General features: G+C 38.4%; 1 protein-coding gene across 1 annotated transcript in view; it reads left to right on the forward strand.

Annotated features, from left to right (window-relative positions):
* LOC113414384 (transmembrane protein 178B-like) overlaps positions 1 to 20,300 on the forward strand; it is a 39,138-nt gene extending 18,838 nt beyond the window's left edge. Inside the window, exons 2-4 of the mRNA XM_026671289.2 lie at positions 12,413 to 12,526; positions 14,974 to 15,111; positions 18,844 to 20,300. Of these exons, the coding sequence (XP_026527074.1) occupies positions 12,413 to 12,526; positions 14,974 to 15,111; positions 18,844 to 19,088 (497 nt within the window). The 3' untranslated portion in view covers positions 19,089 to 20,300. The remainder of the gene's footprint in view (positions 1 to 12,412; positions 12,527 to 14,973; positions 15,112 to 18,843) is intronic.
* Positions 20,301 to 21,642: the final 1,342 nt, after the last annotated feature.

The following is a 21,642-nucleotide window of genomic DNA, read 5'->3' on the forward strand; positions in this document are numbered from 1 at the left end:
TTCCGGGGCTTCCAGGCTTAAACTTTGCAAAGGCAAAGCTTGCAGGCTGAAGCGTCTTCCCGCCGAGGAGCGGGAAGGGTTCCACCCGGCGGGCGGGCGGGCTGCTTGGAGCCACCTAAAGCTAGGCCGCTGCTGGTGGAGCCTTGCCCTGCCTTGGTGCCCCGTTTCCTGGCTCGGCGGTCCTGCTCGGGCGGCACTTTAAAAGCCTGCTCCCAGCACCCGAGCAACTTCCCAGCAACTTTCCGCTTCGTTTTAACTACGCGCGGGCGCTCACGCCTGGCCCCGAGCCGCGCGGTGGAGGGAAGCCGGCGGGCGGGCAGGCAGGCGGGCTGCTTGGAGGAGGCGACCCAGCGGCGCTCCGGGCTTCCCTCTGCCGTGCGGCTCGGGGCCAGGTGCGGCGCCCGCGAAGAATGCGAAGCCGAAAGTTGCTGGGAAGTTGCTCAGATTTCCGAGGCTTCCAGGCTTAAACTTTGCTCGGGCGGCACTTTAAAAAGCCTGCTCCCAGCACCCGAGCAACTTCCCAGCAACTTTCGGCTTCCTTTTAACTCGCGGGCGCTCGCGCCTGGCTCTAAGTCGCGTGGCGGAGGGAAGCCTGGCGGGCAGGCGGGCGGACTGCTTGGAGGAGGCTCCGGGCTTCCCCTCCACCAGGCGAGCACCTGCGAGTTAAAAGGAAAGCCGAAAGTTGCTGGGAAGTTGCTTGGGTTTCGGCCAGGCTTAAACTTTGCAAAGGCAAAGTTTGCAGGCTGGAGCGTCTTCCCGCCGAGGATCAGGAAGGGTTCCGCCCGGCGGGTGGGCGGGCTGCTTAAGCTTTGCTCGGGCGGCACTTTAAAAGCCTGCTCCCAGCACCCGAGCAACTTCCCAGCAACTTTCGGCTTCCTTTTAACTCGCGGGCGCCGTGCCTGGCCACCCGAGCTGCGCGGGCAGAGGGAAGCCGGTGGGTGGGCAGGCTGCTTGGAGAGGAGGCTACCCGGCGGTACTTCGGCAGCAGCAACAGGCAGTTTCACCCGGGCTCCGCTCAGGTGTCCGGCTGGGGCTGTCAGAGTTGCTACTGCCGGCGCAGTTCCAAGCGGCAATCCTGCGTTGCCTTGGGAAGGAAAAGGCAAAACCAGGAGCCGCTGAGCCTGAGCCTCCGGTGCCGCTGCTCCCGTTGCAAAGCACCGCGCGTCTCTTCCTTTTTGCCTTTCCTTCCCGAGGCAACGTGGGACTGGAGCCGCGCGAGCGCACCGCACCGGCGGTAGCAACTCCTGACTCAGTGGGCCTCCGAGGGAGGGAAGGAGGAGAAGAGGGGGAAGGGTGGGGTGGGGCGATTCCCCAAAAATCTTGTGCTGACCCGGCCCGTCTGTCAAATTTTAAAAGTCAATGTGGCCCCCGAGCCAAAAAGTTTGCCCACCCCTGAGTTAGACTCATATTTTGGAACTAGGTAAGAGAGTTGGGGGCTGTCGTTTCAGGGTGGGATGGGACAACTTGCCACAGCCAACTTGCTGCAGCTAACTTGTCATTGGCAACTTGCCGTGGCCACCTCACCACGGCCAATTCACCGCGAGGCAACTCGCTATGGTCAACTCACCACAGGATAACTCTCTGCGGGACAATTCAACAATTCAATTTAATTATTTAAAATATTTAAATATTTTAAATATTGAAATATTTCTAGTTTTATCATTCACATTTCATTTTGTTTCTCCTTTGGCATCCTTTCCTTAATGATTCTATTGCAGTATTTTTTCGATATTAGTGTAACCTTTGTCCCATAGCAAGTTGGCCATAGCAAATTATCCCATGGTGAGTTAGCTGCAGAAAGGTGGCCATGGCAAGTTGGAGGTGGCGAGTTGTTGTGGATCCTTTCCAGGTCTAAACTAGGAATCAGGTTGTTTCTGATTCTGAGTTCTGAAGCAGGCCCAATGTATTTGCACAGCCCTAGTAGCAGATCAGTAAAGATGGTATTCTTTGTGTTGTAATTGAACCAAGTGATGACAAATCAATCAGACACAATGCTGGGAAAACACATATAAGGAATTAATTCATGCCATAGTTTTAAATGCCTGAATCCTCTTTGACTTACCAAAGCCAGTAAAGATTGTGCTAAGAGGAAAGCTGGATTGTATAATGTACTGAAAATACACGATTAACAATAGAGTCACGCATTGCCAATTCTGTGGTTTGGCTTCCTAATGATTATCTAGTGCAAAAGAACTTATAAAAGGCCATTTGTGGGCAGATTTAATAGAAGACCTTTGTAAGTCATATAGTATACAATTCAGTTCCATTCAAAAGTGCCCAAGAGTGAAATCACAATATTAATTCAAACGCTTTTTGAATTCTGGTCTTTTCTTCTGCAGCAGACCACTTTTTTTGCTCTCAATGAATTCACAACTGACAACTTAGCCCATTGCATATCAATAGTTCCTCTTTAGGGGATGTAGCAGCATAATAGCAACATCAATTTAGTATACAGGTAGTCCTCAACTTACAAATTTTTGTCTAGGGACTGTTCCAAGTTACAACAGCGTTGAAAAAAAGTGACTTACAACTCATCCCCATGTTATAGCATCCCCATGATAAACGGATCAAAATTCAGGCATCTGGCAACTGGCATATATTTACAATTTACAGTATATATAGTATATATTTACAGTATATGTTTACAATGGTTGCAGCATCCTGGGGTCATATGATTGCCATTTGTGACCTTCCCAGCCAACATCCTACAAGCAAATTCAATGGGCAAAGCCAGAGTCACTTAACATTAGCATGCTTCATTTAACAACTGCAGTGATTCACTTAATAATCGGGGCAAAAAGGTCATGATTCACTTAACAACTGCCTTAGTATGCAACAGAAACTCCAGTCCCAATTGTGGTCATAAATCATACGCCTGTACAGTATATAGAAATACTTACTGGGTTCAGGTAACATAAAAATAATGGGGTTTGTCTGTTCTGTATAGTATTACATACTTCTGAACCATTGTGGCTTGTTGATGACCCAAGGACTGTCTACTATTGACCTCACCCCTTTCCTAAGAGGTCTGTAGGGGCGTGCATAAGCGCACCAACGTGCCTACCGTCCCTGTCCTATTGTTTCTCTTATTCTTTTATTTTTCTTATATGTACCCATTTCATATATTCACAACTATGTATACACTTGTACTTATTATCTTGTAAACAATTGACAAATCAAATAAATAAAAATAAAAATAAATAAAAATAATAACTAATGAAACTGGATATGATGGCTTATTTAAGAATCTGAAATTAGCTGAGCGTTTTCTTTCTCTTACCAATGATCTGCTGTGTATGCTTCCAGAGCTGGTTTTTTGGCAGCCTTCTCCTCTGGATTTGATGGAGGCACTTAGGAAAGATCCGAGATGACTTTTGGAGAGCTGCGGCAATCTTGATGATTGCAACTTCTTGTAAGGGAGTAGCTGAAAAGTCAAGGGCCTTTCATACCTCTTGTGACTAGCAGACGTATTTGTAAGCAAACTGGTTCTTTCCACTTTTACTTTCTGAACTTTTGCTTTTTATTTTTAAATGTTAGTTGACTGGTTGAATGAGGATTTATATCAACCCCAGCTGGATTCTTTTCTGTTTTCCTTCTTTGATTTATTTGACTGTCCTCATTCATTTCTGCCTTCTGTATGGAAACACACATGTGACTTTGGGTTTGTACTTTATTAACTTGCAAAAACATTTTGGACCTTATGGCCAGAAAAATATCTTCCCTGTCTTTTTTGCTGCCTTCCTGCTCCCCCCCCCCCCCTGCTTTGAGCCAACAACAGTTCAGATTGCAGAGAGAAGGAGGAGGCTGACACCCAAGGGACGAAACAGACTCTGGCTAAGAAGATGCAATCCTTAATTGACCCCCAAAAAAAAAAAAAAGGTTTGGTGAACTTATAAACTTTGCTCAATAAAAAAAAACCACAGAGACATTACATTTTTTTAAGCCTGCAAGAAGAATTTGTTTTTAAAGCAGTAGATTCGTTGGGAAGAAATACAGATATGGAAATAACACAGATGGTGGAGAACATCGAGAAGAAGAAATGTGATTTCCAGGCCATAAAATGTCCAGGAAATAATAATATACATTTGGACATTATAGAGCCTGGACATCAAGCAGAAATTGTAGAGCCGACTCCGTACAACTCCTGGAAGCTTAACACTGTACATTTATATAAAAACAGAGAACTCGCTGGGTCAACGAATGCAAATGGTTTTTTTTTAAAGGGGTTTGATGGAAAGTGGGAAACTGATTTAAGACATTTAATTGAGGAATGATTTTATCTGGAATTTTGGAGGAAGATAGATTGGCTTTGGAAACCTATTGTATTCAAACAATCTGTATAAGAGATAGTATAAAGAAACAGTCTTGGCTATCTGATTTAGGACCACTTAAGGTTAATATTTTAGATAATTGGGGACTGAAGTCATGGTAAATTTTCTTTTTTTAAAAAAAGTTATTGGTTTTTAAAACAAACATAAACAAACAAAACATAAAAACATCAAATCATTTTCCATATATGTACATACAGTGTGCCGGTTGGTTTACAAATTGTTTTGTGCTTCCATTTCATAGTCTTCAATTATAGTTACATTGTATATAATCTCGTATTTTCAATCAATATATTAAATACATTAATATCATTATTAATCAATCATTTGACTATACTTTTATTCATTCATGTTTTCCAAAATGATCATATTTTACTTAATCTGTTTTATGACAATTCGTATTATCACCCCAGATCTATCCTAGAATCATTTTGTAGATATAAGAAAAGAATACATCTTTATATATTTATTATTTTCTAAAAGTCTACCTATTTCATTACTATATTTTATTGTCTAACCATTGATAGAATAGATCCCAACTTTTATAAAATTGTTTATCATCTTGTTCTCTAATTTCAAATGTCAATCTACTCATTTCAGCACATTCCAATATTTTCTTAATGATTTCCTCCTGTGATGGTATTTTCTCATTTTTCCAGTTTTTAGCAAATACTGCTGTTAATACATTTACAGCCGCTGTTAATACCGTACATTTACAATCAGGTATTTCAAGTCTTTACTATATATTTCAGGTAAAATTCCCAATAAAAATATTTCTGGTTTCAAATCTATATGCATTTTTGTCATTTTTTCCAACCACGTGTGGATTTTAGTCCAGTATTTTTTACATCCGCACAAGTCTACCACATATGGTAATATGAGCCAGGTATCTGATGACATTTCCAACATTTTTCGGATTTATTCTTGAACATTCTTGCTATTCTTGTCGGAGGAAAGTGCCACCTGTAAAACATCTTATACAAATTTTCTTTATATGCTGTTGACATTGTCATTTTATAATTTTGAGACAATTTTTGCCATTTCTCTAGATCAATCCCATATCCAAAATTCTTCCCCCAAGTAATCATAGTTTCTTTGACTTGTTCTTCTTCTAATTTAATTTCTAATAAATATCCATACAATTTTTTAATCACCTTTTCATCAGTACTTGTCAAAATCTTATCTAAGTCAGTCAGTTTATCATAGAAACCTTCTGTTTTAGAATCTTTATCATACCTTGAATGTATTTGCGCATATGAAAACCAATTCATCTTTATACCTTGTTCCTCTAGTTTTTATAGATTTAAGTATAGATTTAAGTTCACCCTTTTCATTCAATATTTCACCATATCTAACTGTTTGTTCCTTTTTGTATATTATAGGATACGAAAATGCTTCAATAGTCGATAGCCAGACTGGAATTTTCAAATAACATTGTCTTTTAATCTTCTCCCAGTTTAACCACAGAGACTCCCGTATATAATGTCTTCTAAAGTACCCCTGTGTTTTAGTTCCTTTATACCATAAAAAAGCATGCCACCCCAACAACAAGTCATGTCCTTCTAATGTCAACAATCTAGTATTTCTTAATGTTATCCATTCCTTAACCCACATCAAATTTGTAGCTTGGTAATACAACTCCCAATTAGGCAAACCAAATCCTCCTCTTATTCTAGCATCTTACAAAAGTTTTAACTTTATTCTCGCTTTCTTACCTTGCCATATATATTTCAACACAATTTTATTTAAATCTTCAAAGTAGTCTTTTCCAAGCCTAATTGGAATTGTTTGAAACAAATATAAAATTCTGGGTAATATATTCATCTTGATTGTTGATATTCTCCCTATTAATGACAGTTGTAAATTTTCCCATTTCGCCAAATCTAGCGCTATCTGCTGTTTAAGTTTGATATAATTATTCTCTTTTAGTGTACTGCATCTTGCTGTCAAGTATATCCCCAAGTACTTGATCTTATTCATGACCTGAATTTTCAATAGGTCTGCCAATTCTTCCTTTTGTCTTGATAGCATATTTTTTGTCAAGATCTTTGTCTTATCTTTATTTATTTTCAAACCAGCCACCTTTCCATATGTCTCTATCTTTTCTATCAATTTTGATGCTGTTTCTAGTGGGTCTTCTAAAATAAAAACCAGATCATCTGCAAAATGCTTGCAAGTTAAATTCTTCCTTTTTAATTTTCATCCCTTTTATATTCTTTTCATCTCTAGTATTTCTGTTCAGCACTTCCAAAGTTAACACAAACAACAAAGGTGATAGTCGGCACCCTTGTCTTGTTCCTTTTCTTATATCGATAGATTCTGTCAGTTCTCCCCCTATCATTACCTTTGCCGTCTGCTTGTGATATATAGCTTCTATTGCTTGAATAAATTTTCTAGCAAAGCCCATCTGTTCGAGCAGTAATAACATGAATCAGCAATTCACATTATCAAATGCCTTCTGTGCATCTAGAAATATCAAAGCCATTTGTTTTTCGGGATGTGCCTCGTAGTATTCCAAAGTGTCCAAGATTACTTTCATATTGTCTTTGATTTGTCTCTTTGGCAGAAATCCATTTTGGTCAGGATGGATAAAATTATTTAAATATTTTTAAAGTCTTTCTGCCAATATTGAAGAAAAGATTTTATAACCTGCGTTTAGTAGGGAGATGGGTCTATAGTTCTTGATTTGTAATGGATCGATCTCCTCTTTTGGAACAAGTGTGATATAAGCTTCTGACCATGATTTAGGTATCCTCTTCTTTAACATAACTTCATTCATAACTTCTAGCAATGGAAAATTCAATGATTCTTGTAATGTTTTGTAAAATTCTGCCGGAAGTCCATTTGGGCCTGGTGCCTTTCCATTATTTTGTTTCTTAAGTGCTTCAGTTAACTCCATCATCGTTATATTGCTTTCTAACATTGTTTCAATCTCTTTAGGTATCTGAGGTAAATTAGCATTCTGTAAATACTGTTTAACTCTTTCCTCATCAATATTCTCTTGTGTGTATAGTTTCCCATAAAAATCTCAAATAATTTCCTTCTTCTCTTTACTACCATAGCAAACTTGGCCTTGGTCATCTATTAATTGCAATATTTTCCTTGATTCTTTCTCCTTTCTCAATTTATATGCTAACCATCTACCTGGTTTATTTGCATCTTCAAAATAGTTCTGTTTGGCACGTCTAATTTTTTGTGCTAATTCTTCTTTTTCTATTAGACCCATTTTATATTTGGTTATATCCATTTTTAACTTAATGTCCTTTTTGTGGCATTTTCTGTAGCTCTTTTTCAAGTCCTTTATACTCATCTTCTAATGCCATAGAGGCTAATCTTTTCATGGTATTTCTTTTCCTTGTATAGTCTATTATCAAGCCTCTGGCATATGCCTTCATTGTATCCCATACATTCTGGATTGATGTATCTTTTTTTTTTGTTTTCTCCAAAGAAAAAGGCCAATTCTTTCTCCATCCACTGTGTGAAGTCTTTTCCCTTTAAAATAGTATTATTTAATGTCCATCTAGATCTTTTTCTTTGTCCTTTCCATTTAATTGTCATTGAATTGTGATCTGCCCAAGTACTTGTTTCAATTTTTATTTCTTGAATATTAGTTAACAATTCTGTTGACATCCATATCATATCTATTCTGGACCATGATAAGTGTCTATTTGAGTAGAAGGTGTATTGTTTAGTTTTAGCATTTCTTTCTCTCCATGTATCTTTTAAGTTTATTTCATCTACCATTTTAAAAAAAGATTTAGAGTCTTTCTATTTTGCTTTATTGTTTTCTGTGCTGTGTAGTCCAGTTTATTGTCTACAATTCCATTAAAATCTCCCATCATAACTATATTAACATAGTCCAGTTCAACTATTTTCATATGTAATTTTTTATAGAATTCTTCTTGATTGTCATTCGGGGCATAGATTGCAATCAGGAGTGTTTTCGTATTATTGTCCATTATTTCCACCATTAATATTCTTCCGTCGCCATATATTGCAATCAGGAGTGTTTTCGTATTATTGTCCATTATTTCCACCATTAATATTCTTCCGTCGCCATCAGTATAAATCAATTTCACTGAGATGGTCTCTTTAATATATAAAACCACTCCTCTTTTCTTACATTGTGTCAAGGAAGTGAATATTTTCCCTAATTTTGACTGTATCAACAATTGCTCATATTGTTTTTTAATATGTACTTCTTGTAGGCAGATTATATCAAATTTTAATTTCTCTAATGGCTGAGTTAAGTCCATTTATATTAATTGTAATCAATTTTTTCTCTTCCATGGTTATATTTTGTAATTAGGTTTGACAGCTCTCGTGGATCTTGGTTCACGTTGTTCTTTAGCTTCCTCCTTTCCACCTACTGCACCTTTTTCTTTTTCAGTCGTCATTTGGGAATCCTCTTGGAACTCAATTAGTGAAATTTCTTTTTCTGCCTCTTCCTCCCCTCTGAAAAATTCTGTGTAAAATGATTCAGCTTTCTCAATTGAGTCAATTCTATATCTCTGTTCTTGCCATGTAAACATTAAACCTTCTGGAATCAGCCATCTATAATTCACCTCTTTTTAAAGTAACAATTTGGTCAAGAATTGGTATTCTCTTCTCATCTCTCTCACTCTTCTGGGTACTTGTTTCAAGACCACAACCTTATCTTTGTATTTCAATGTTTTTTCTTTTGCCACTTGCAATATTTGCGTTTTAATGGCTTTCTTTGTAAATCTGATGTGAACTTCTCTTGGTAAGCTATTTCTCATTGCATATCTTGTAAAGACTCGATAAACCTCATCTATTCCATCCATCATCTTCTCTTCAGTTATTTCCAAAGCTTCAGCCAATATTTCTATCATTATCTCCGCTAGATTTTGTCCTTTTTCTTCCTCTATGTTTTGGAATCTAAGATAAAATTCTGATCTGTCCATCTCCCATCTCAGCATGCCACTTTTATCTTGTTCAACCACAGTTAATCTGTTATCAATGTCTCCAATCTTCTTGTCTCTTTGTTTATCTTCTTCTTCAATTTTTTGGAGTCTCTCATCATACTTCATCATCATTTGTTGGATGTTCTCCACTTTTTCATCAGTTTTCCCTGTTCTTTGTTCAATGTTCTCTGTTCTTTGTTCAATATTCTCTATTCTCTTTTCAATATTCTTTGATCTTGTTTGAATATTTTGAATTCCTTGCATAATCATCTGCAGGGTCACTTTTTCTTGTTCTTTTTCTTGCCTTAATATTGTCTGTATTGAACGTTGTCCTCCAGATGGTGGAGAGGAAGAAGTGGAAGTTGAAGAACCAGGAGCTGTTAATTTCCTACTCATTTTGAGGAGTTCAAGATCTTCAGGTTCTTCTAGACCTTAATCCAGTTGTAAAATAACCAATTGCAGTTCCAAATAAAAATAGTAGGAAAAAAGTAGGAGAATAGTAAGTAAAGAGAAGCCAAATAGTAATAATAATAGAAAAAGAAGAAAAAATTTCTTCAGGTTCTTGTATACCTTAATCCAATCGGTTGGTTAGATGACAGTAAAAATTCAAAAATGGAAAAGACCATAAACAGATCATGAACACACACAAAAAAGAAAAAGTTGTAAAATCCTAAAAAAGGCAAAAAAGTGAAGAAAAAGGCTAAAAAAGAAAGGAAAAATTCTTCAGGTTCTTCAACACCTTAATCCAATTAAGAGGTCTCAAATATAAAAGTATGCATAAAAATAAACCAAAAGAAAAAAGAAAAAAAACCAATATGGAAGGTAGATGGAAAGACAAAAATACCAAGAAGGGAAAGAGAAGAAAAAGGCTACTCCCTTAAAAAGAAAAGGAAGGGAAGCATTAATACTAAAGCTTTTCCTTTAAAATAAAAAGCAGACATAGAAATTTAACTTCCAAAGAGAAGAAGAAAAAAAAAAAAGACAAATTCCAGAGAGCCAAAAATCCAAATAGCTATTGAAAAAAAAAGTAAACTGATGAGGAGGGGTAGTGTTAGGGATAACATTGTTTTACCCTAACTGTTTTGGGTAAAGATAATAAAATGATGAATCATGGTTTGTCAGATAAAGTGTATGTGACTTTAAGCTAAAGGAATGTAATTAAGGGTGCAGCTGTAAAAGTACTATATAAGCAGCAAGGCACTCTCTGGCTCTCACTGGCTGGCTTATTGAAGACTGCGTTCTTGCTGGATCGGGGAGGAGAAGAAGTGTTGGATTACTTTGAAGATATTTCTCAACGGAAAGAAGATAAGTTTTGGACAGATTTATTATATGTGTACTGACACTGGCTATTCGACACGGACTTTGCAATTAGAGTATCCTCGACAAGACTTGACTGAATTTGGTATATGACTACTGGACTGTTTATTTGACTATGCTATAATTCTTAAATGGAATAAACTATATTTTTGATAGCACAAGCGTATCTGTATTTTTACTGGGTGTTAACTAGAAAACTTATCTCACACATTTACCTGTCTTCCTATCTGACTTCGCTGCACGTTCTGTTTAGTTTGTTTTCCTTAACACCCATTGGGGAATCCAGGCTTAACAGGTAGCACAGCTTAAAAAGAATGAAAAGAGCACACTGCACTTTGTTTAATTATCCAAGGCTCTTGTTATAAATCTCTTCTCCAAATACTTATCACCTTTTCTTTTCCTAAGCTTCAACACCAGACTCCAGCTGTTGATAGAAACCCAGAAGAGCACCTGTAATAATACTCTCCCGTGATCTTCCCTCTATCTTATCAAGCAGGCAATCTCCTTGAAACAAAGTCTCAGTTCTTTCTCAGCTTTGTCTGGTCAAAAGAAAAATAGAATATTTCCAAGCCTCTAGTTGGCAGTGTTACAAAGTTTCTTTAGCTTTCACTTTCCCCCTCCTTTTCCAAGCAAAATATAATAAGAATTAATTAAAAAAAAAAGAAAAAGAAATTTAAAAAATAACTAAAAGGGAGTCTCTGGCTTAGAATATTATAAAATCAAAAAGGAGAGAAGAAGAATATATAAAAAAGAAAAAAAAACAGTCCAGTTTCAAAATATAAGATCATGTGTAGAAAATCCAGCAATGAGGAAAAAAAAAATTACTTTGACATTCCTGTTTAAAATCGCCGCTTAATCACTTCTGTCAAAACTTTTACAGAGTCTTTCTTTCCCTTAGGGTGTCCTTTCAAGTCTTAAAGTAAAGAAAAAGTTCTCACCAAACCGGCACACTCTCTCTTTCCGTTCTCTTTCATTTCAGAGCTGTCCCAACTTCAGCAGCTTTAATGGCTGCCTCTTTGCCGCTGGCAAAAAGAGCTTCTCCTGGATCTACCAGGGACTTTGCGATACCCCTGGGACCAACAGGATGCACTCTTTACATTCACCGTCTCTTCGGGATGGTTTAGATCCACTTGGACCGTCCAGGAGCAAAGATATCAGCAGCGATCTCAGACCTCCAAGATCGCATGCCGTATTGTCGCAACGCCAGCTCCACCCTCCAAATTTTCTATGAGCTGATTACAATAGCAGCTTGTTGACTGAGAGTTTTGGAATTTCAGCTTTGTCTTTCTCCTATTACTGTTCACAATTTTTTATTACTTCTATCTTCTTACATAATATGTATGTTCCTTATTATTGTTTTTTTCTGTTAACTACTTTGTTATTAATATAGTTTACCAATGACAGGCTAACAATTTGAAAGTAAGTTTAGTAGTTTAACAGTTTAAAATTATTTTGGCCCGTTTCTCAAGGGGTGGGAAATCAAAATTGTTATGCTGTACCAATCAGCATTCAGTTAGGGAGGATGCTATGCACTTATGTGTTCTTTTTTTAAGACACTTTTTTGTTGATATCTTTTTTGGGTGTAGGTTTCCCCCCCCAAATATATTGGTGTTTTGTATTTTAATCTTTTTTCAATAAATTGCAAAAAAAATTGCAAAAAAAAAAGAAACAATAATTAAAACAAATAACGGTTTAGCATGAGGGGGGTGAGTCTAATCAGTAACTTCTTAGTTTCTCGGCAATAGAAAAGGTTTAATCTGATTTATGAGCAGTAAAGGGAAAGCAGAGTTACAAATGGACAGCTACAGAATCCCCAACTGCACACTGAATTTGTCTTTGCAGGAGTCATTCAACGATGCACAGCTGTGAAATACCATTACACATCATCTTCCCTGCCACGCAACTTGCCTATGAATGTTACCAATACCATCCGCCAGGATGAATGGCACGCTCTCCGTAAGTGTCATCCTTTTATGTGCATTATCAGAACCAAATGGCTACTTGAGTGAATCATCCTCAGGTCTCTCCTAGGACTTTCTATCTGTCTCTCTGTCTGTCTCTGTCTCTGTTTGTCTGTCTCTGTCTCTGTCTGTCTGTCTATCTCTCTGACTGTCTGTCTCTCTGTGTTTGCATGCTTTGTTTCTGTAGAGAAAGATAGACCTGAATGTTAGCATATCAATGAGAGAGATATTCCTGGACCAGATGTATTAGCTTTCCATATGTGCCAAAAGCTAATATATGTGTCAAAAACAAGCATATTCCATGTTTGTTCAAGAATAGTCTGCTGATTTGCTTGCATATTTAACATTTGAATAACTCAGCAAGAAGTAAGTGAATATAAGCAGACAAGTTGCTTGCATTGGAATAGTTTAGATCAGGGGTGTCCAACCTTTCACCTTCCCTGGGCCACATTAGAAGATGAAAATTTGGTTTGGGCCGCACATATAATAAATTATTATAAAATAATTATATTATAAAATTATATAATAAATTATAAATTATTTTTATTATTTATTATTAATTATTTATTAAAAATTATTTATTTTTTATTAATTTTCCGGCCAAATTTTGCGGGGTGGGGGGGGCGGCGGCGGGGGCAGAAGCAGCAAAGGCGGCGCCCGCCTTTTCTGTTGCTGCTTGGCGTGGCGCTCGCCTCGCCCCGCCTCTGCCTCTCCTCCTCCTCCTCTCTGGCTCTTGCCAGAAGGTTGGGGTGGGCACTGGGCCGCATTACGAGGCGACCTGGGCCGCATGCGGCCCGTGGGCCGCGGGTTGGACAAGCCTGGTTTAGATTCTTTCAGAAGCCAGGAACTAAATCAGCTGTTTACCATCTTTCTTTCCAGATTCCTTCCCAGAATTTCCAATTATTCAGTTGAAGAGGATTGAAACAAATATATGTTACTCTTAGATGGCTGAAAATGTACATGTTTAAAACAACCAGAAAGCAAAAAATCAAAAAGATGGTTGTAGGGAATTACAGTTTTAATCATATAATGGAAGCAATGAAAAGAGCTTCAGAGCAATCACTCATCTAGATTAAGGAAATCTACCTGTTCTGCAGTTATCTCTACCCAAAAGGCTCTGAAGAGTTTGGAGAAAATTATGGCACATATTTCATTCTGGATTGAAAGCTGCAGGAAGAATTTTGCATGCTTTTGTTCAAGTGTTCCTGACTTTCAAGCCAGATACACCCCTACAATGCTTATTATACAATATCCAAGAGCTTATTTCTCTGGGATCATCTTTCTGAGTTAGTTTATACCTTATATCAGGAAGGGAACTTGAGGCTGAGTCATGATCTCATGCAGCTGTGCCAAAACATTTTGGCAGCCCGAGAGCCTTTTTTTGATTACACCTGTGTGATTGCCTGCAATTTTGCAGTAAGAAACCTGTAGAAATGGTTATGTAAACTCCAAAATAGACTTGACCCATGTGGTTTAAAAAACAACAACCCTTCTTCCAAGGAAAGAAACCAGACTTGTGATCTTATCCATTTGTGTGGCACAACTTTACTTGTTGCAATATTTACCTCTCAAAAATTTTAAAAAAGGGGGCCAATGCAATCCATTTTTAAAAATATTTTTGCCAAGGAAGCAATAGATATATGATCAGAAAATCCTTGGAACTCACATTTGAGTGGATCATCTACCTTAATTCAGAGGAAATTGATGTTCCAACCTGTTGCTTTCCAGTGCAAATGCAAATTCTTTATGGTGATTGAAATCCAATATATCTGGAGAGCATAAGACTGACAAAATCTTAGCTAGCAATTCCCCACTCCCCATGTCTTCACTGCCCCAATCTCGATCATTTATTAGGCTGCTCCCATTATTCCTCTCCCATCTGGTCTGTTTACCTTCTTGAATCCTTATGAGCTCTTGTCAAGTGGCAATCAGATTGAGGCAGTGGCAGTAGTAAGTACATCATAACGTAATGCCCTCTGAGATTATGGCAGTATTACATCATAACATAATGTCTTCTGCAACAAATCATAGACGATCCCATATTCACAGCCTGATTGCTCTGCATTGCATTGCACTGCACTTACCAAACTGCCTGATTGCTTGAACATTCAAGGAAATTACCTATGATGATCCCAGAAAAACAGAAGAACACCTACAAACAAAATATTTTCAGTGGGGCAGATTTACAGAGTTAGTACCTCCCCCTGCTTGGTTTGTTTGTTTTAATTGCTTTAAAGGGTTCTCAAAATCAACAAACATCCTGTCCTAAGGAGAACTTAAATTGCAGAACTCTAGAGAAGGGGCTACAGCTGTAGTCCACATTAGAGGGTGTCAGCTTTGAAAAGACTGCCCTAAAGTTGTCTACGAGAGTCTCTGTGGGTTTTCTTCCTCTACTGTTCTCCCTCTTCTTTCTTCCATGCACCAACAATGCCTCCTTCTCAGACCTGCGGAGAATGACAGCTGGCTTCATCGGTATGGCAGTGTCCATAATCCTCTTTGGGTGGATCATTGGCATGCTGGGTTGCTGTCAACAACATGAGCTCATGCAGTATGTAGCTGGACTGCTCTTCCTTATGGGAGGTAATTTTTTTTAAAAAAATATTATTGTTAAAAATAGTTTTGGGTATAATCCTGGCATTTGTATTATGCATTGTATGCAATGAATCCATGCCTTAACAGAGGAACGGAATGCATAGACGAAAAGAACACAGAAGCCAGAATGCCATTATTTGTATAATTATGCTGTAACTTGAACTTTTCATGCCGGTTAAATAGGTAGAAATCTAGTGCAATGTTGATTTGCGGGCATGAAGAGAGAATATGCTGCTGGTTTCTTTGCTAAATGTCTATGGAGATTCTCAGTCATCCAGGTCATGTTTGTCCCAAAGGTGCTTTTTTCAAGAGGCAACTGGACTTTCTGGTTTTTCTTTGAAGACGTTTCGCTTCTCAGCCAAGAAGCTTCTTCAGCTCTGACTGGATGGTGGGGAATGGAAAGATTTATACTCCTTGCAGACAGCTGGACATTTGCATTCTTTTAGAGAGTCATTGAGGCCACTTGGAGATTTATCTGTGTCCTCAGGATCATCTGGGTAGTGCAAATGGGTGTGGAGCCTTCTTGGAACTGCTGAAAATACTGTGTTGTCAATTTTGAACAGCCCACTCTCAACAGAGACGGAGGGATACAGTATCATCTATCTCCAGTCTACAACACTGTCCTTTCAGCAGTTCCAAGAAAGCTCACACTCATTTGCACTACTCCAGTGATCCTGAAGACACAGATAAGCTTCCAAGTGGCCTCAACAGCTCTCTAAAAGAATGCAAATGACCAGCTGCCTGCAAGAAATATAAATGCTTCCACATCCAGTCAGAGTTGAAGAAGCTTCTTGGTTGAGAAGCGAAACCAGGGGTGGGATTCAACCGGTGTTACTATCGGTTCGGTGATTATGTTTTGCACATGCATGCATGCTTTGCACACAGATGCACACTGTGTGTGTGTGTGTGTGTGTGTGTAATACACTTAAAGCTGTGCTGCCCGGACAGCTGATAAGCGCTGCGCGTGGGTGCGCAACATTTGAAAAACCACTTTTTTACTGCTTTTTCAACCTCAGCTGTGCTGCGCAAAGCAGCTGAGGTTGAAAAAGCAGGAAATAAAGGTCAGGTAAGAGCCTGGGTGGGCATGTGGGCCAAAGAGCAGCAGACACAGAACCAGTTCTGTGTCTGCTACCCTTAAGAGCTACTGGTTCTATAGAGCCAGGCAGAACCAGTAGCATCCCATCCCTGAGCGAAAAAAAACCTTCGAAGAAAAACAAGAAAGTCCAGTTTAGATTAGATTAGATTAGGTTAGATTCAACTTTATTGTCATTGCCATGAATACAGGCAACAAAATGCAGTTAGCATCCAACCAGAAGTGCAAAACAACAGTAAAATATAAATATATGTATGCAAATATGCAAGGCATCCTTGAATATGTCAGTGGAAAACACAACAAAATGTATGTACATGAGCACACAAAGATAAGTGTGACTGCACATATATGAACATATACAACTGTACAAAATGTTTATGGACACATTGAATATAAATACAAATGCACAGAGAATTATACAAAATACATCATATATTATCATGCCTCTTGAAAAAAACCACCTTTGGGTTTCTTTGCTAGATAAAAGATTTTCCTTTCCTTAAAGGTTACACATGGCCATTGTTTAACTCTGCAGATATCACCGATCCCTGATTCTCACTAGCCCTTGCTAACCTAGCTAGTTTGATGGATGCTGGGAGTTACAGTGCAGAACTAATGAAGCCCCCACATTGTCCATCTCTAAAGCAATCTTTCAGAGCTATGGCATAGTTTACAGGAAACGGTAAAGGCCTCAGGGTTTTCTATGGAAGTCCAGAGGCAAGTGTTGGAAGGCCACATCTCATTGAAGCCACAGCTGTGACTGTTCTGCATCAATTGAATGGCTTTCCTCTGTGATATAATTTGTTTCCTGACTCCCTTTCTAGGGTTGTTAGCTTTTTAACACTCCCTTATGGCTTTGCTATAAGCTGTAGTTAGAGGCAGGAATTAATACATGATTAATCTTTCCCTAGTATGAAGATAAATTATATTGCAGAAATATAGCCAGAAGGAAGACTATTTTTTTAAAGTACTGATTAAAAAGTCTTCTCTCATAGCCTCCCCTTTGCATTTACTCATACTTCAAATTTAGAAGAAAAAAAAGTATGTCTTTGTTCATGGCTGACAGTCTGAGAGTTGCTTTTTAAAGCAACCCTTAATTTAAAATTAAAATTTCATTTCATTTCCCCCCACTAACTTTAACTAATTTTTAATTTAGTTAAAAACGAACAAAACAATATTTGTTTTTTAAAAAATAAAAAAACCTAGAAAATGCAAGCACAAACTAAAAATACAAACTAATAAAGAAAAAAACAACCAAACTTTTATACTTATCAATAGTCACTGGTTTAGAAATTAACTACCTTAATACAAACAGTACAACTTGATGATTATTAAAAGCACAGCTATGGGGGAGGAGTTAAAGAGTTGACGGATCAAAAGAAAGAGAACCAGCAAACTAAACTTCCTACCTACCTACCTACCTACCATTTTCATATTTATAGGATTGGATGATTAAACCTCTTAATAGAAAAATGAAGCAATGATTGGCCATTCTTGCAAAAAGTACTGTATTTATTTATCTGGCTGGTAATTACGAACAAAATGATTAAACCACCAGATAATTGGTCTATGTCAATTGCTTTATAATAAAATTAGAAACAGATCACATGCCTTTCAGGTTGGGATAAAATTGCATGGATCAAAGCAGTAACTAAGGAATCCTATTTCTGTAAATTTCAAAATTAGCACAAATGCGCATTTATGTATAAAGTACATTCTGAGTTTTATAACATCAAAGCATATGAATATATATATAAAAAAACCAATGGTGTTTTAGCTGACCAAAACTACATGGGGCTGATATCAACAAATACTACTACTAACTAGTGAAACATAGAAGTGTTTCTATTTACCAAAATAAGGCAGTCATACCGCAAAGACTGTTCCCCTCCTCTATTACTAGCATTTAGATTGTTAGATGATACAGAGGTTAGTGGCTTTTCATGAAATTGCTACTTATAGGGAATATAGAAGCACTGCAGTGGTGTCATATGCTCAGTCTTTTTCAGTTAAAGTTTTTACAGTAATCCCCAGAACCATTCTCTAAAATCTGAATATTACAGTCCTTTTACTGAGTACATGGTGCAGCTTTTGTGTGGCCCGATTAACATGCAGTCTGACTTTAAAGGAACAACAGTTGCTAGAAGAGTTCAGACAAACAGGGTGTCTACAGAATATGGTCCCAAAAGTCAATGGTGGCCACAACAGTGTGATTGAGGCTCTGCCTTATATTTAAATGTCCACTGCATGTGCACCACACACACACACACGGGTGAGTTTCCACTGTGCCGTCACAGCCATTTTGACTTTTGGGACTACACCCTGTGGATCTCCTTGCAGACAAGTATTCAAAATGTAAAGATCAAAGAATCCCAAACAGCAGTAAAAACACTCAGTCAGTCAAGACAGCTGTGTGCCAAGGAAAGGACAGGAATCAAAGAGTAATGAGCCTGAGGAAAAATCAGGAATCTGCCTGTACAAGAAAGTTATTTCATTCCTGTATTTTTTTAGGCTGCTGACAAAGATAAAAACTGGCAGCTTCACATGCCTGATTCTGCCTTTGGTAGGAAAAACGTTACACATTGCTTTTATGGTCCCCCCCCCCTTTCTCTTCTCCTCCTTTTCAGGGACATGCTGCATCATTTCCCTTTGCACATGTGTGGCAGGGATAAATTTTGAGTTGTCTCGCTACCCTCGCTACGTTTACGGATTACCAGAGGACATCAGCCATGGCTATGGCTGGTCCATGTTCTGCGCTTGGGGCGGCCTGGGACTGACGCTGCTGGCCGGATTCTTATGCACCCTCGCTCCCTCTCTCAATACCCCTCGGACTGTTGTACAGAAACCCAGACAGGAAAATGGAGCTGTGTGATGTGGAGAATACCAGCGAGTCTTATTAGCCCACTGCCCGTTACCAGAACACAGTGTGGACATTTTGAGATCTGCAAACCAGGTTGGAACTAAGGGGTTTTATTGCTTTGGCGAAGTCCTGGAGGAATGCCAGCCTGTGATTCTTCTGTCTGTTTCTGATTCACATCAACCGTCTGGGTTAATTCTTAGTCCTGTTTTTTCTACGAGGCAGTTTTCTGTTAAATAGGCTTGTGGTGCTATACGACTTGTTGATCGTTTAAACGGCATCAGCTTTTTCTTAGGAGCAGAAGCCAGTGTGAATTCTGTTTGATGCCAAGGAGTTTTCATTTCCAAGAACTGGAAGGTCAATTAGAAGGGAAAGCCAAGGAAAAAACTCTGCCCAGCCTCAGAACTGATTCTCTTTTGAGCAGAGACCCAATGCTGGAATTACCCTGCAGAAATCCTTGGTCCAGATGAAGGCTTTAAACATTCAAGAGAGGGAAATATTCTGAATCCAGGCTGTTCAGTATCTGTATCTTGTTAGTTCTGGAAGTCAAATATGCATGAAGTACCCTGGAGTAAAGTGCGTATTAGACCTTCAGATGATTAAAGATTATTTCCACAAGGGGGCAAGTTGCAATGATGTAATCACCCAAACTGTGGAACCAGTTCAAGGGTTGCACAAATCTGATGTGGTCCTTTGCTCCCTTGCAACAATCTTGTCGACTGAACCCTATGTTCATTTGCAAAGGGAAAAAAAAATTGCAAGTGAAGTGAGCAAGGGAGCCAGGCCCACTCTTCAAATCGTGTAGCTGCTCTAAAAGGCAACCTAAGATTTATTGTCCACTTTCAATCCTTCCAGAATACAGAAGAAACTTTGTTTTGGAAAAGGAACAGAGACTCTTAAAAATCTGACATTTTCTCTTGTAACGCATAAGGAGGCATAACTCATGAGAGGGATCCACAGTATGATTAACAAGCTGAGCCTAACTCAGGAACATCAACAATGGTGCTGAAGGGAAGCCCTGGTCTTTCCTCATTGTAGTTCTTTACTGTCTCCCCCAAAGACTGCACAGAACCCTTTGTTGAAGGGCTGTTTACATTGTATTTTGAAGTGGCATGTAATTAATTACTCAGTGCTAAAGTTAATGTATTCATGGCAAGTGTGATTTTTAAATGGAAGTTGTACATTTCAAGAGGCATTAAATTAAAAGGCTTGGTTACGTTAAAAGGAGAGCAGTTCTCTGGCTTTAGATTTCTTCTACGTGTTATAGCTGCAAAACAAAATCCTGTTACATCCTATTTGGTATCTCTACAGGAATAAGCATCATCTGATGAAAAATATCAGTCCTGGGAACCAAATCTCAAGGTAAACAGGCATTTGGAATCAGGACCAATTTGGTAGCAGAATAAGGAGCTGTTGACTTTTCCTCCCCTCTTTATATAATTTATCTGACCAGGTAAGCAAGCTGTAGTCTATCAATTACATATACACCTAACATAACACGTGAACAGAAGGGAAGCAGGAACAGATGATTTATTGTAATACATTGGAGGCAATTTAGTGGGAAGCTGTCAGCCTACTTATCAATAATAGCATATATTCCGACAAATCAACATTTTCACATAAACTTATAGAATGGTTATTTGTAAGATGCCCCCAAACAAAAGAACATATTAATGCTTTTCTAATAGAGTGATTTTCAGATAGGCAATGAAATTCAATGGGCACTTTAATCTAAGAGAACTATGGTGGCACAGTGATTAGAATGCAAATTGCAGGCTAACTCTGTCAACTGCTAGCAGTTCAATCCCAACAGGCTTAAAGTTGACTCACTCTTCCATCCTTCGAGGTCAGTAAAGTGAGGATCCAGATTGTTGGGGGCAATATGCTGACTCTGTAAACTGCTTAGAAGGGGCTTCAAAGAATTATGAACTGGTATATAGGTCTAAGTGCTATTGCTAATCACCCTTCTACTATAAAAACATCTATAAAAACAGATGTTCCAACCATTACAAAAATGTGTTTTTATATCCTTAAAAGACAATTTAAGGGTTAACCATAGAAGGAATATCCCAAAGGTGCTTTTTCAGGAGGCAAATGGACTGTTTTTTCTCTGAAGACATTTCGCTTCTCATCCAAGAAGCTTCTTCAGCTCTGACAGGAAAGTGGGGAATGGAAGGATTTATATTCCTATTTATTTATATTTATATTCCATTCCCCAATATCCTGTCAGAGCTGAAGAAACTTCTTGCATGAGAAGCAAAACATCTTTAAAGAAAAAACTAGAAAGTCCAATTGCCTCCTGAAAAAGCACCTTTGGGACAACCATGACCTGGATGATTGAGAACCTCTATAGACTCATAGAAGGAATTGTAGACTTAGTGGCAACTGGATTTTGATTTTTTTCCCTTGAAAATATTTTGCTTCTCTGGTTTGTTTTCAAGAGAAAAAAACTAAGAAAGTCCATTTGCCTTTTGAAAAGCATGTTTGGGAGCACCATAACCTGGATGACCAAGCATCTTCACAGAAAGTACCAAGGTCCTGGCAAAGAGTGAACTGATAGGAAAGGGCA

The sequence above is a fragment of the Notechis scutatus genome, chromosome 1 (genome assembly GCF_049901735.1).
Source record: "Notechis scutatus isolate UNSWTSFEM ecotype Mainland chromosome 1, rNotScu1.2, whole genome shotgun sequence".
NCBI lineage: Eukaryota > Metazoa > Chordata > Lepidosauria > Squamata > Elapidae > Notechis > Notechis scutatus.